The sequence below is a fragment of the Kogia breviceps genome, chromosome 3 (assembly GCF_026419965.1).
Source record: "Kogia breviceps isolate mKogBre1 chromosome 3, mKogBre1 haplotype 1, whole genome shotgun sequence".
Classification (NCBI taxonomy): Eukaryota; Metazoa; Chordata; class Mammalia; order Artiodactyla; family Physeteridae; genus Kogia; species Kogia breviceps.
Window position 1 is genome coordinate 141,932,086 of NC_081312.1, and position 12,801 is coordinate 141,944,886.

Consider the following 12,801-nt stretch of genomic DNA (forward strand, 5'->3'; position numbering starts at 1 on the left):
TTTTAGATCAAATAGAAAATGACCCAGAGAACTGTTTTCTTTTTGGCCTACCCGCATCAACTTCTGCTTTCATTTCCTTCATGTCCTCAGTCATCTGTAACTCAAGCTTGCTGATTCGCCCATGCACCTTCTCCTCTTCTTGTTTCGTCCTCTGTACCTCCATATTCTTCTTTTGACTCTCTTCTATTTTGTCCAGTCTGGCTGACATCTGGCTGAGCTTCTTCTCCATGTCCCTTTCACTGGCTCCCTAGATCCATGATAAGAATGGCACTTGATTACCCCAAAGAGTCTGATGCATTTGCATCAGTCATAATACCATTTAAGAACAATGTGCAGGGAACAGAATTGCAAAGGTTGCTTGGTGCTCACTCCCATATCCATTTTCCCCTTCTTCCATAACATATCCCTGATTTTCAGCTGGCTATAAGGTCACCCAGAGTAAAGACTACCTTTTCTATCATCTGCTGAGTTTGCTGTGGCCATATGATTAAGTTCTGGCTAATGAGATATAAGTACAAACATATGTGGCAACTTCCAGGAAAAGTTAAAAAATAGCTCAGGCATATCCTTGCCTCTTCTCTCTTTCTTCTGTTCTTGGAATTAAGATGTAATGGCTGGAGCCCTAGCAGCCATCTTGAACTATGAGTACAAGGGTCACTCTCTAGGACTGGCAGAGAGTTAAACCAGAAAGATCATGGGTCACTGAGGACTGACAAGCTACCACATTAGCCTTGTGATCCCAACACCCAGACTTCTTTTATGTGAAAGATAGATAAGCTTCTATCATATTAAAGTCACCATTATCCTGCAGTTTATTGTTAGTTATTAAGCCTATCTAGATGTAAAAATAGTGCTCCAAAGAGCTAGAAGCTTACAAATGTATTATTATGAATCTAAGTAAATCAGGAGATCTGATAAAAATATGGAGACATGTAAAGAAATATTTGAAACAGAATATTTTCTTTCCTTTCCTCTCCACTATGCTTGGTTCTTATGAGAATCTGGGTCTGCAGGCAAGCTTTAGAGGCCAAGACTACAAACATCAAGCTGTAAGGGGGCTACAGCATAACAAAACTCTCTTGATGTGCTCAGTGCACAGTCTGCAATTCAACAGCTCAGCATCGAGAGAAAGCAGAGCCAGAGATGCAATCTACACCAGTCACTTATGCTCCATCAAAGTCCAAGGGGAGGAAGCAGTGAAAGAAAAGAGAAGGGAGAGGGAGATGGTCAGGCTAGATAACCAAACCAAAAAACAACTGCTTGCCAAGTATTGATATTGAATACTATATATGCAAGGCTTTCTTGCTATGATTTTTGAGTAGTTCTGCAAACCTTAGTTCTGCAGGAGAGTGGGGTAAAATGAGAAGGAACATGGAAAAGAAAACTGGATTCTGTTTAGATCTTGCACTGTGACACCTCATACTGGGTTTATAGTTTGATGGAGGGGCCTGGAGGGAGAAATCTAGTCAATACTGTTTCTGCCAGATTGCAGAATTAAAACAAAGATGAAGTATGTAATTGTAAATGCAGCTGGACGATTTGGTTCATTGGTCTTGATTTGGCTTCATCTTAGCTGAAAGTACTGAAAATTTCTACCTAGTCTGTTAACCAAAACAAGTCAAAGTGCTCTGTCTCTTTATAACAAACACAAAGAGTCAATATGAACCATGGAAAGAGATTCTAAGGCAAGAAACAACTGTAACAGCTTAATGTGGTGCTAAATAAATCAATGATAAGTTACGAGGTATTATTCAAACATTGCAGGTCCCACCGAATAACTTTACTATGTTTATGGCTGAACATCAACACCTACACTGTTTTCCTTAACAACCAAGGAAAGCTGATCAATTTTCTGTAAAAGTTCTTTTTCCATCCGTTCTTGTTCCTGTTGCAACCAATTCCGTGCGGATAAAATCTGGTTACTGAGTTCCTCAATTGTACCTTTAAATCTAAAATAACAAAGTTAGAAAGTTAGTCATAAGACCATTTTAATATAACATCAAACAGTCTCAGTCTCTGACTATCAATTCTCTCAGAAATATATCAGCATCAAATTCAGCTCACTCAGAATTACATGCTTACCTTTTTCTTAGAATTGCACTTAGCGCTACATTGGGAAGGGAGGAGAGAAGGAGGATATAACAGAAAAGCACCTAATAATACTCCCACCTGTGCAGAGCTGACAGTGTCGACACCAAGGTGTCACACAATGACAGAGAGCCACGCCACGTACTAATCTTTGCAGTTCAGAGGGTCCAGGGTGCTCTTGGCTCAAAGGACACCGTAGTCTGGCTCCCCTCCAGGCTCCCCTCTTGCCCTGGACTCTTCCTCCTTCTCCCTCTTATCTCCCAGGACTGGAGCCTGGCTCCCTATCTCTCTAATGTTCTCCAAATTGTTCTTGCCCCATACAGATATTTCTTAATTTAAATCAAACAGAAAATTTATTTAAAAAAAACCCAACTTCTATTCCTATGTAACTCTCCCTTTCCACATACCTTAAAATAACACCCCACACTTGCTGCCTCCCCTTTTATTTTTATTATGAAAGTAATAAAAGTATACAAGAATATATGTGACTTAATAATAATAATAATAATAATAACAAAAGGAACACCCCCTGTGGTAGAAGCCCCCAATTCTCTGCAGTATCTGTTCTCCTCTTCTTCCCTATTAAGAAACCCTCAAATGTGAACTGGATCCATGGCTACCTAGTCAAAACTACACTTCTCAGCCTCCCTGGCAGCTACATGTTGCCATATGGCTAAGCCAGGAATGGGACACATGCGGAAGTGATAAGTAAACTTCCTGACCATATCATCAAAAACAAAGCTTCTCAGCCTTACCTGGGCAGGAAGCCAAGCCAGCAGTCTTGCCCAACTATGGAGCCCCACCTAACCTGGGAGACTGACCATGGAGCACAGCAGCTTTATTGAATTCATTTATTCTAATAGTTCTTTGATGGAGTCCTTAGAGTTTTCTCTATAAGATCATATCATCTGCAAGCAGGGATAATTTTGCTTCTTTTTTTCTGATTTGAATGCCTTTCATTTCTTTTTCTTGCCTCATTGCTCTGGCCAGGAGTTCCAGCACTATGTTGAACAGAATTGGTGAGAGTGGGCATCCTTGTTTTGTTTCTGATCTTAGAGAAAAAGCTTTCAAAATTTCATCATTGAGTATTAAGATGAGCTGTGGGCTTGTCGTGTGTGGACTTCATTATGTTGAGATGCATTCTTTCTATACCCAAATTGTTGAGTCTTTATTATGATGTTGAATTTTGTCAAATGCTTTTTCCACATCTATTGAGATGATCGAATGATTTTTATCCTTCATTCTGTTAATGTGATTAACTGATTGATTAACATTAATCAATGTACACTGCTTGATTTGTGTACATTGAAACATCCTTGCACCCCAGGGATAAATCCCAGTTGATCAAGGTGTATGATTCTTTTAATGTGCTGTTGAATTGGTTTCTTAGCATTTTGAAATTTTTGCATCTATGTTCATCAGGGATATTGGCCAGTAATTTTCTTTTCTTGTAATGTCTATCTGGTTTTGGTATCAGAGTGACGCTGGTCTCATAAAATGAGTTTGGAAGGGTTCTCTCCAACTTTTTGGAAGAGTTTGAGGATGACTGGCATTAATCCTTCTTTAAATGTTTGTTAGAATTCACTCACGAAGCTATCTGGTCCTGGACTTTTCTTTGTTGAGAGTTTTTGGGTTACTGATTTAATCTCCTTTCTCATCATTGGTCTGTTCACATTTTCTATTTCTTCATGATTCAGTCTTAGTAGGTTGTTTCAGGAATTTATTCATGTCTTCTAAGTTATCCAATTTGTTGGCATATGATTGTGCATAGTAGTCTATTATGATCCTCTGTATTTCTGTGTTATAAGTTATAGTATCTCCTCCTTCATTTATAATTTTATTTATTTGAGTCCTCTTTCTTTTTGTCTGGGTTAGTCTAGCTAAAGTTTTGTCTATGTGGCTTAACAATTAGTTTTATTGATATTTCCAACTGTTTTTCTGTTATTTCCTATTCTCTATTTCATTTATTTCTGGCCTAATCTTTATCATTTCTTCCTTCCTTCTGCTATCTTTGGGCTTAGTTTATTCTTCTTTTTCTAATTCCTTGAGGTATAAAGGTAGGTTGTTTATTCAAGGTCTCTCTTTTTTCTTCTTGAAAGGGTTTATCACTGAAACTTTCCTCACAGAACTGCCTTTGTGGCATCCCATAAGTTTTGGTATGTTGTGTTTCCATTTTCATTTGTTTCAAGATTTTTCAAATTTCCCTTTTGATCTTCTTTGACCCACTGGTTGTTCAGGGGTGTGTTCTTTAATTTTCACATATTTGTCAATTTTCCAAATTTACTCTTGTCATTAATTTTTAGTTTCATACTATTTTCGTTTGAAAATGTACTTAACATGATTTCACTCTTCTTAATTTGTTAAGACTTGTTTTGTCACCTAACATATGATCTATCCTGAGAATGTTCTGTGTGCACTTGAGAATATATATTCTGCAGCTGTTGGATGGAGTGCTCTATATACGTCTGTTAGGTCTCTAGTTGGGCAGGGCTGAGGTTGTGAGTGGTGGGGGACTGCTGGCTGGGGTCTATGGTCAGGTGATCCTACTGGCTGGGCTCCCAGGGAAGGCAGGGCTGCTGGCTGGGTCGCACAGTCAAGTGGACCCACCAGCTGGACTCTGCAGTTCCCTCTGGTCTGGTGGGGGTCACTTTGTTCCCTAGCATGGTGCTGGTGCTGGTGCTGGTTGGACTCCATGATGGGGCCTGAGGCTCCATAACTGGGCAGGCTGCTGGTTGTGCACCCCTGATGAATAAGGTCAGTGGCCGGGATCCCTGGTCAGGCAGGGCCACCAGCTGTCCCCTGCAGTCAGGTGGAGCTGCAGGCTGTGCTCTGTGGTTGAGTGGGGCTGCTCTCTGGGCTCCCTAGTTAGATAAGGTCACTGGGTATGTTCTGCTTTTAGAAGGGGTTGTTGGCTGGGTTCCTTGCTTGGGCAAAGCCAAAGGCTCTGCTCAGCAATTAAGTGGGGCCATAGGCTGGGCTCCACTTCTAGGGTTATAGGCTGGACTCCAAGGCCATCTGGGTCACTGTTTAGGCTCCCTGGTCAGGTGAGGCAAGAAGTTACATTTTATTTTCAATAATTATATTTTCTAGAAGTTCAATTTGGCTGTTTGTCAATTCTGTTGGGTTTTTTTCTGGCTACACCATGTCGCTTGTGGGATTTTAGTTCCCCGACCAGGGCTTGAACCCAGGCCCTCAGCAGTAAGAGCACAGAGCCCTAACCACTGGACCGCCAGGGAATTCCCCTGACTGTTCATTTTTGGTAAGCTCTTATTCCTTAGTTGTACCTTCAAAATGTGTATGTGTGTGAATATCCACACATACACATACATACATATAAACACACACATCACTTTATCCAAGAATTCCTATATATGCAGTATTTAGAAGTCTGATTCTGCTTATTGTTGTTTCTTCTCACTCTATTACTTATGTGATTTTTTTTCCTTGTGTTGGCCTACAATTTCTGATGTGGACCTTTTTTAAAGTCTTTACTGAATTTGACAATATTGCTTCTGTTTTATGTTTTGGTTTTTTGGCCACGAGGCATGTGGGATCTTAGCTCCCCTGGCCTACAATTTCTGACTGTACATTCATGTTCTTTAGAATTTCATGTCTGTGGGAAGATTTGAAGACTGAGTATTTGCATTTGCTTCTGCCAGGCATCTCGGGCCACTACCAAAGCAAGATCATTTGAAGATAAATTACTTATTCTGGTTTCTTCAAGATGCTTGGGTAATGTGAATTCTAACTCTAAATCCACGTAAAGGTTGTACTGTGGTCCTGAATTTTCAAGGAATACCTTTTACCCTTCTACCCAGAATCAAGATTTTGACAGGAAAGTTTCCTTATGATATCTCTGTGGAATATTTTTTTTTTCTCCTAGTTCATCCAACCAGGGTTTTACCTTTTGGGTCTCTAATCTGTCCTTCTACCTTACACAGGCCCCAGGCTTGGTCCCCTTACCTCTGTGAACAGCCTTTGTGTCTAGACTTCTGGACTTTAAATTGTAGGAAGAAAAATAAAGATGTTCATGACTGCTAATAATATCTACTAAGGAAGAAAAAATACTAAGATGCTTATTTTCTTCCTGTGCGATGGAAGGAAGGGGATAGGAGATCTTTCTGTACTTGGCAAGACTGCAGAAGCTATGAGAAAGAGCGACATAACTCAGTAATGATATAAATAAAGATAATTAGAGGAAAGGAAACATGGTTTTCATAAGAGAATTCCTGTTAAATCAGCAATAACCCTAAAATGGCATTAAGCATGGAGATAATGAGATACAAGAACCAGGAGAATAATAAAGTTAAAACTTCCACAAGCCTCTAACAAAGTTCCATACTGAAGTCATCTTTATAAAAATATAATAAGTCAAATACACAAACAAACACACACATACACATATATGGTCACTACTGGCTCTGCTCTGGCAGGAAAATGCCAAGCTCATGAAGATTCATGACAGGGAAAAGTGTATGGTTCTGTGATTGAGCAGAAGAGCAGCAGATGAGTTTCACTGGGGGCAAGTCCAGTTTAAAGTGTCACTAAAACACAATGCAAAGTATAACACATTAGAGGGTCCTAACTAGACAGCTCAGCAGCCCCTAGGTGCAGACCTCTCTCACCTAGACACCGGCAACAATGCCCACCCCAGCCGAAGTCCCCATTTCTGTTTCAGCCCCTGTGATCCATCTTCCAACTGCAATCAAGGCCATTTTTAAAAAATAACACACACATCTGACTCTATCACCCCATCTGCTTAAACTCCTCCAGTGGCTCCTTATTGCTCCAGGGAAAGAAACAAGATGTCCTGAACACGGTCTACAGGGCCCTGCATGCTGGCCCACCTTCTCTCCAGCCTCATTCCCCACCAGCACGCTCTGTTCAGTCCCCTCTGCACCCTGCAGTTTCCTTCATGTCACGTTCCTCCCGCGACGGGCTAGTCCATCTCCGGCGTCTTCACCTCACTCTTTTCCTCGTGAATGCCATTCGTGCTTCAGCTCTCACTCCCCACATCGCCTCCTCCGGAAGGTCCCACGACCAGGCTTCTGTTACTTCATCCTCACAGCACCACCGTATTAGCTTCCCACAGCTACTGTGCCATGTCACCACACACTTGGTGGTTTAAAACAACACAGTCCTTCCCTTTTGGTTCTGAAGGCCAGAAGTCTGAAATCAGTTTTCACTGGAGCAGAGGTGGTCCCTTCTGGAGGCTCTGAGGGGAGAAGAGTTTCCTCGCCTTTTTAAGCCCCTAGTGGCCGCCTGTCTTCCATGGCTCGTGGCCCCCTCCTCCATCTTCATAGCACATCACACTCCAATCAATCTCTGCTTCTGTTGTCACATGGGCTTCTCTCCTGATTCTGACCCTCCTGCCTCCCTCTTATAGGGACTCTAGGGACTATTACATCGGGTTTACATAGATAACACTGTATCATCTACTCGTCTTAAGATTTTTAATCACATTTGCAAAGTCCCTGTTTGCCATATAATATTCACAGGGATTAGGACATGGTGATATTTGGAGGAACCATTATTCAGCGTACCGCAACCACGTATCTTTCCTTCAAAGCACTTATCACTATTAGTGATAATGTAGCATGCACCATATTTAGTATGCTATATTTAGGTCATTATTCGATTAATACTCATCAGCTCCCTAGACTATCAACTCCACAAGGATAAGAACAGAGCCTGTTTTTCTTCATTACTGGATCCTCAGCACCTAGGCCATATTCAAGAAATATTTGTTGGATAAACAGATGGGTTATTATCCAATCACTAAAAACAATAATTAGGAAGGTTAAAGTGGCAACAAGCTACAAGGAAATTTTCCTGTGAACTTCCATGATGGTTTTTCACTTTGTTTGTGCAATAAATAAAAACCAAAAGGGAAAAAATTATCGTATTGAGTAAGCTCATGAAGAACTTCAACCAAAACAGATGTTTCTAAGCTGATTACTCACTTAGTATCCAAAAGCTGAAGCTGGTGATTACTGTCTCTGTGGGACATCTTCAGTTTGGTGCTTTGCTCGGATATCGACAAGTCCACTCTGTTCAAAAGCTGAGAAATCTGGAAAAGAAACTTCACTTGTAAATGTCATGTCAAATCTTTTCAGAGGTAATTTCAGAAAACATTAGTGAGCTGTATTCTAGTCAGTGGCATTAAATTCCATCTAATTTCATAAATTCATTTAGGAGTCCACCTCATCTCTCCACTTCCATTTTCTTTTATACATACCCATCAAGAATCAAGACCAGAGGAGTTCCCTGGTGGCCTAGTGGTTAGGATTCTGGGCTTTCACTGCAGTGGCCCAGGTTCATTCTCTGGTCAGGGAACTGAAATCCCACAAGCTGCGTGGCACAGCCAAAACAAAAAACGAAAAACAAAAATCAGACCAGTAGCACTGCCAAAATATTCATCAGGCACTGAGCACGTTAACTACGTAACTACAGGTCTCTGATGAGCAAGTGCAGCTTCTGCCCAGGAGCACTACTTCCCCCTGCTGGCATAAAATGTAAGTCATTTTTACCTTGGAATTTTTTTTTTTTTAAACATCTTTATTGGAGTATAATTGCTTTACAATGGTGTGTTAGTTTCTGCTTTACAACAAAGTGAATCAGTTATACATATACACATGTTCCCATATCTCTTTACCTTGGAATTTCTACCATTAGTGTGGTTGCTAATCACAGAATGGAATTCTTATCACTTACAAATTCCATCAAGGTCCCAGATTTACCTCCGTATCAAGTTAAGTTACCAGAATATATAATTTTTCAACTATAACCCCTCTCACTCCTTTCTCCCACTACCTATATCCATTTCCCTTGTCTTTTTACTAAAATGTACCGAATAATATAAAACTAGCCCTTTATGAAACGCCTTCATTTTCTGCAAAAAGTCTGATGTTCAATATTTCTTAATTTGAGATTCACGGAATAAGTATTTATCAGACCCGAAACAAAGAAAAACTATGTCTCTTTTTATGGATTTCTATAGGTGTTTTACTCGGTTTGGCTACTAGAAAGCTTAGTATTTCCTTAGCATCTATTTTCTGATCTAATAATTCTGTCCTCACATTTTTTTTAGAGAAAATTATTGGACTTATTTCATTTTATTCTTTTTCTTCAAGGTTTTATAACAACTATTTTTTACATAAGTAGCTTTAGATCCTTATCAGAGGTAGCTAGCACACAAGTATGTTTAACCCAATAAATTGACTAGATACTCCATTTTATTGAACAGTCTCTCTTTAAATGAAGAATAGCAAGTAAGGCAGACACTGTAGGGAAAGTTCTAGAAGATAGGCTCCATTATGGTAAAGGGGAATTTCTAAGAAGCCAAAAAACAAACTGTGAAATGCCAAGAGTTTTGCTTTGAGAAATTAATCTGTGAATTGCAAGGTGGAATACTCTGAAATTTATTAGCCAGCCTACTCTCTAGCTTTGTTTTAATTTTTTCCCACATACAAACTATGTGATGAGGTAGTCCATAAGTCTCATGAATAAAGTATCTATTTCCTGAACCCCAACTGGGACGAGTGCCCTGTAAAACAATGTTTTGATGAACTTACCTGTGTAAGAGATAGTTTTGGAGATATAATTTAGAATTTTGGGAACATTTTAATTGTTTGAAGAACGAGGGGAAAGAATCTTTAAAATTAGGATTGTACTGAAAAATCTTGGCATTTTGGTCGCATACTTACAAAGGGCCACTCCAGTGAAACAGAAGGAGAAAGAAGAAAAGGGATGCTTACACTGGGTGCCCCCACCTAGTTTCTCATGCAGGAAATAATCAACACCGTGTTATTCTTCGATAAGAACAAATACTCACTTTCAAAAAGGTACCTGAAACAGGTCATACCTGTCCCTCTGCATCTTTGATTTTCGTTTCCAAGATCAGCTTGGCAGCTTGCTGCTCTTTGTTCAAGTGCTGGAGCCCCTCATAGGTCGTTTTGTGCTCAGCAGAGAGTCTGGCTATGCTGGCGTCACATCTATCCGGGCAAACGATAAAGATAACTCTTATCAAAGTCTTCAAACACGTGCTAAAGCTTCCTTACACACTATAAAGTGCATGATCCCATTCAAAGAAACTGCACTATGAATCATGCCTTTCAACAGAGTCCTGAATGAATTCGGAGAACTGCTCTCATTATGGTTTTTAAGTTAAACCACAGGGATGTTCCTTAATAAGACTAGAGATGTAACCATCAAAGCAACAAAGTCTTTACAATGCTCACGAGTACAAAACTGAATATGCAGTGAGAGCCCAATTAGAAAAAGCTTACACAGTGAGCCAGATGTGGTCTGTCGCTCTGTAGTACCACTTCCGCCATCTCAGGTTCGGGGCCTCTTTGGATTTTGGAAGCAACTTCTACCACATTTGAAAGTATTATTCCTAACCTTTTACCAAACCACCTGTAAGGCTGTAGGCTTTGAGTGTGGTCCAGAGCAGGAGGCTCTACAGCTGGTCCCAGCTGCTCTGCCCTTGAGCCTTACAGCTTAGCAGTTCCAAAGATGCCCAAAGTATCTGCAGCAGATAAGCTGGGTTATGAAGCCTCTGTTATGAAGGCTAACAGCAGAGTCACAGAATGACCCGCTAGGAACTGAGAGCAAAGTCATGCCCTGTTCCAACACAATCATTCCTGCTTTGAAAAGGAGCAGCCAGCTTGCTATTGGGCTCCAGTAGAGATTGAATGCCTAAGCAGGGGTCACGGAGTGACCAGGCAATCTGGGCAGCCCATCATGAACACCAAGCCATAGAGGTGGGCATATGGGCAGCACTCCGTCTTGGAGGGAGAGGGATATATAGACGTCAGGCTTAACAGTCCTAAAGGCATAAGTAAATTACAGGAGCCCAGACTCCTGTGGCCTCTACTCTTACTACTGCCAGTTTCCTTCAACTCACATGTATGGCCTGGGATCAGATGAGCTTAAAATACAAATGTTTAAAGTACTCAACAATCAAAGATAGATTAACATCCATCAAGAGAACTCTAAACTATTTTTAAAAAGCAGAGATGAAAAAAGAACAAGGGGTTAAGAGAAAAAAATGAGAAATCCTAGAAATAAGCTAAACAGTTTTCTTAATAGAGCTGACAAACATGACTGAAGATAAAATCAGTGAATTAGAAGATAGTAGCAAGGAGCTCACTCAGAATGCAGCAAAGACAGACAGAGATTCAAAACATGAAAAAATAGTTAAGAAAGATGGAGGACAAATAAAGAGATGCTAACATAAGTCAAAGGGAGGTTGAGAAGTCCCAAAAGAAAAAATGGAGAGAATGGCAAAAAAGCAATATTTGAGGTGTGAGTGCTGACAACTTTCTAAAACTGAAAAAAGACACGTGTTTTAAAGTATTCAATGAATACAAAGAGGCATAAGTAAAAATAAACAGAGCATGGTGAAATTCAGATAACCCATGATAATGATAAAATTATTATTATTATTATTTTTATTTTTTTTTGGCGGTATGTGGGCCTCTCACTGTTGTGGCCTCTCCCGTCGCGGAGCACAGGCTCCGGATGCGCAGGCTCAGAGGCCATGGCTCACGGGCCTAGCCGCTCTGCGGCATGTGGTATCTTCCCGGACCAGGGCATGAACCCGCGTCCACTGCATCGGCAGGTGGACTCTCAACCACTGCGCCACCAGGGAAGCCCAAAGATAAAAATTTTAAAAGCTACCAGAGACTAAAGACAAAGTGACTTTTTTGACTGACTGTAAGATTGACAGCACACAATTGATATCAGAAGACAGTAGATATCAGAAGACAATAAATATCATAAGATGTTGGAGAAACAGCTTCTAAGGATTGAGCGGAAACAACCTATCATGCAAGAATAAGTACAAAATAAGACAGTTTTAGACATACAAAGATTAAGAAATGTATCACCCACACAGCCATACTGAAAAAGTCATTAAATAATATACTTCAGTAAGAAGAAAAGAACACCCAGAGAGAAGGAGTAGGATGTAAGAAACAACAGTGAGGAAACTGAGAAAATTTTTGGAAAATTTATTGTTTTGTAGACTCTGAAGAAAGTAAGCTACCAGTTCAATTATTCCAAACTTCTTGAGTCCTTACTTGGTATTGAATCACATTTTCTCTAAGTTGAACAACTTGTTTAGCTTAATCATTTGGCTAAAATGCTACAGTCCTTTTTGGAAGTAACAGAAAAAAAAAGTATTAGGATAAAAAAATGTTTAATATTGACTAAAATATTTTTTAATATTTTGAAACACAATCTGACAAACTGCATATATGCACTTTCTAAATTTCAATGTTCATAATAAAATAAACACAAAGCAACAATTAAGTCACTATCCTTCTATACTGGAAATCTTTTTTAATGTTTAATGCTCAATGCTGGCACTTGTACAATCATGCTATATCGCACACTGTAGGTGGAAAAGTATATTTTATAAGCTTTCTTGAGGGCAACTTGGCAGTATATACCCCAAATCTTGAAACATGAATATATTTCTAGGTACCTTTCAATCTAGGTATTAACCCCAAAGCAACAAAAGTGTGAGCAAAGAAAAATCAAACTAATTAAATTCTGCATAAATTCCTTGAACAATTTCCTGTTTTAGGATAAAACGAAAATCCTTTAAAATGCTCAGAAAGAGTTGGTCCCAACCCACTTACCTCCCTGCATCACCTCCTATAGTCTGTCCCTTTTTTCCTCTGCCCTCAGCCACATTGATTACAC

The 12,801-nt window shown here is 39.9% G+C and overlaps 1 protein-coding gene across 5 annotated transcripts in view; it reads right to left on the reverse strand.

Moving 5' to 3' along the window:
* FAM81A (family with sequence similarity 81 member A) overlaps positions 1-12,801 on the reverse strand; it is a 126,235-nt gene that overhangs the window by 5,599 nt on the left and 107,835 nt on the right. For all 5 annotated transcript variants that reach the window (XM_067029759.1, XM_059056290.2, XM_059056289.2 and 2 more), the window contains exons 5-8: positions 9,953-10,082; positions 8,052-8,158; positions 1,814-1,949; positions 52-247 (exon numbers count right to left, since the gene is read on the reverse strand). In XM_067029759.1, coding sequence (XP_066885860.1) covers positions 52-247; positions 1,814-1,949; positions 8,052-8,158; positions 9,953-10,082 — 569 coding nt within the window. The remainder of the gene's footprint in view (positions 1-51; positions 248-1,813; positions 1,950-8,051; positions 8,159-9,952; positions 10,083-12,801) is intronic.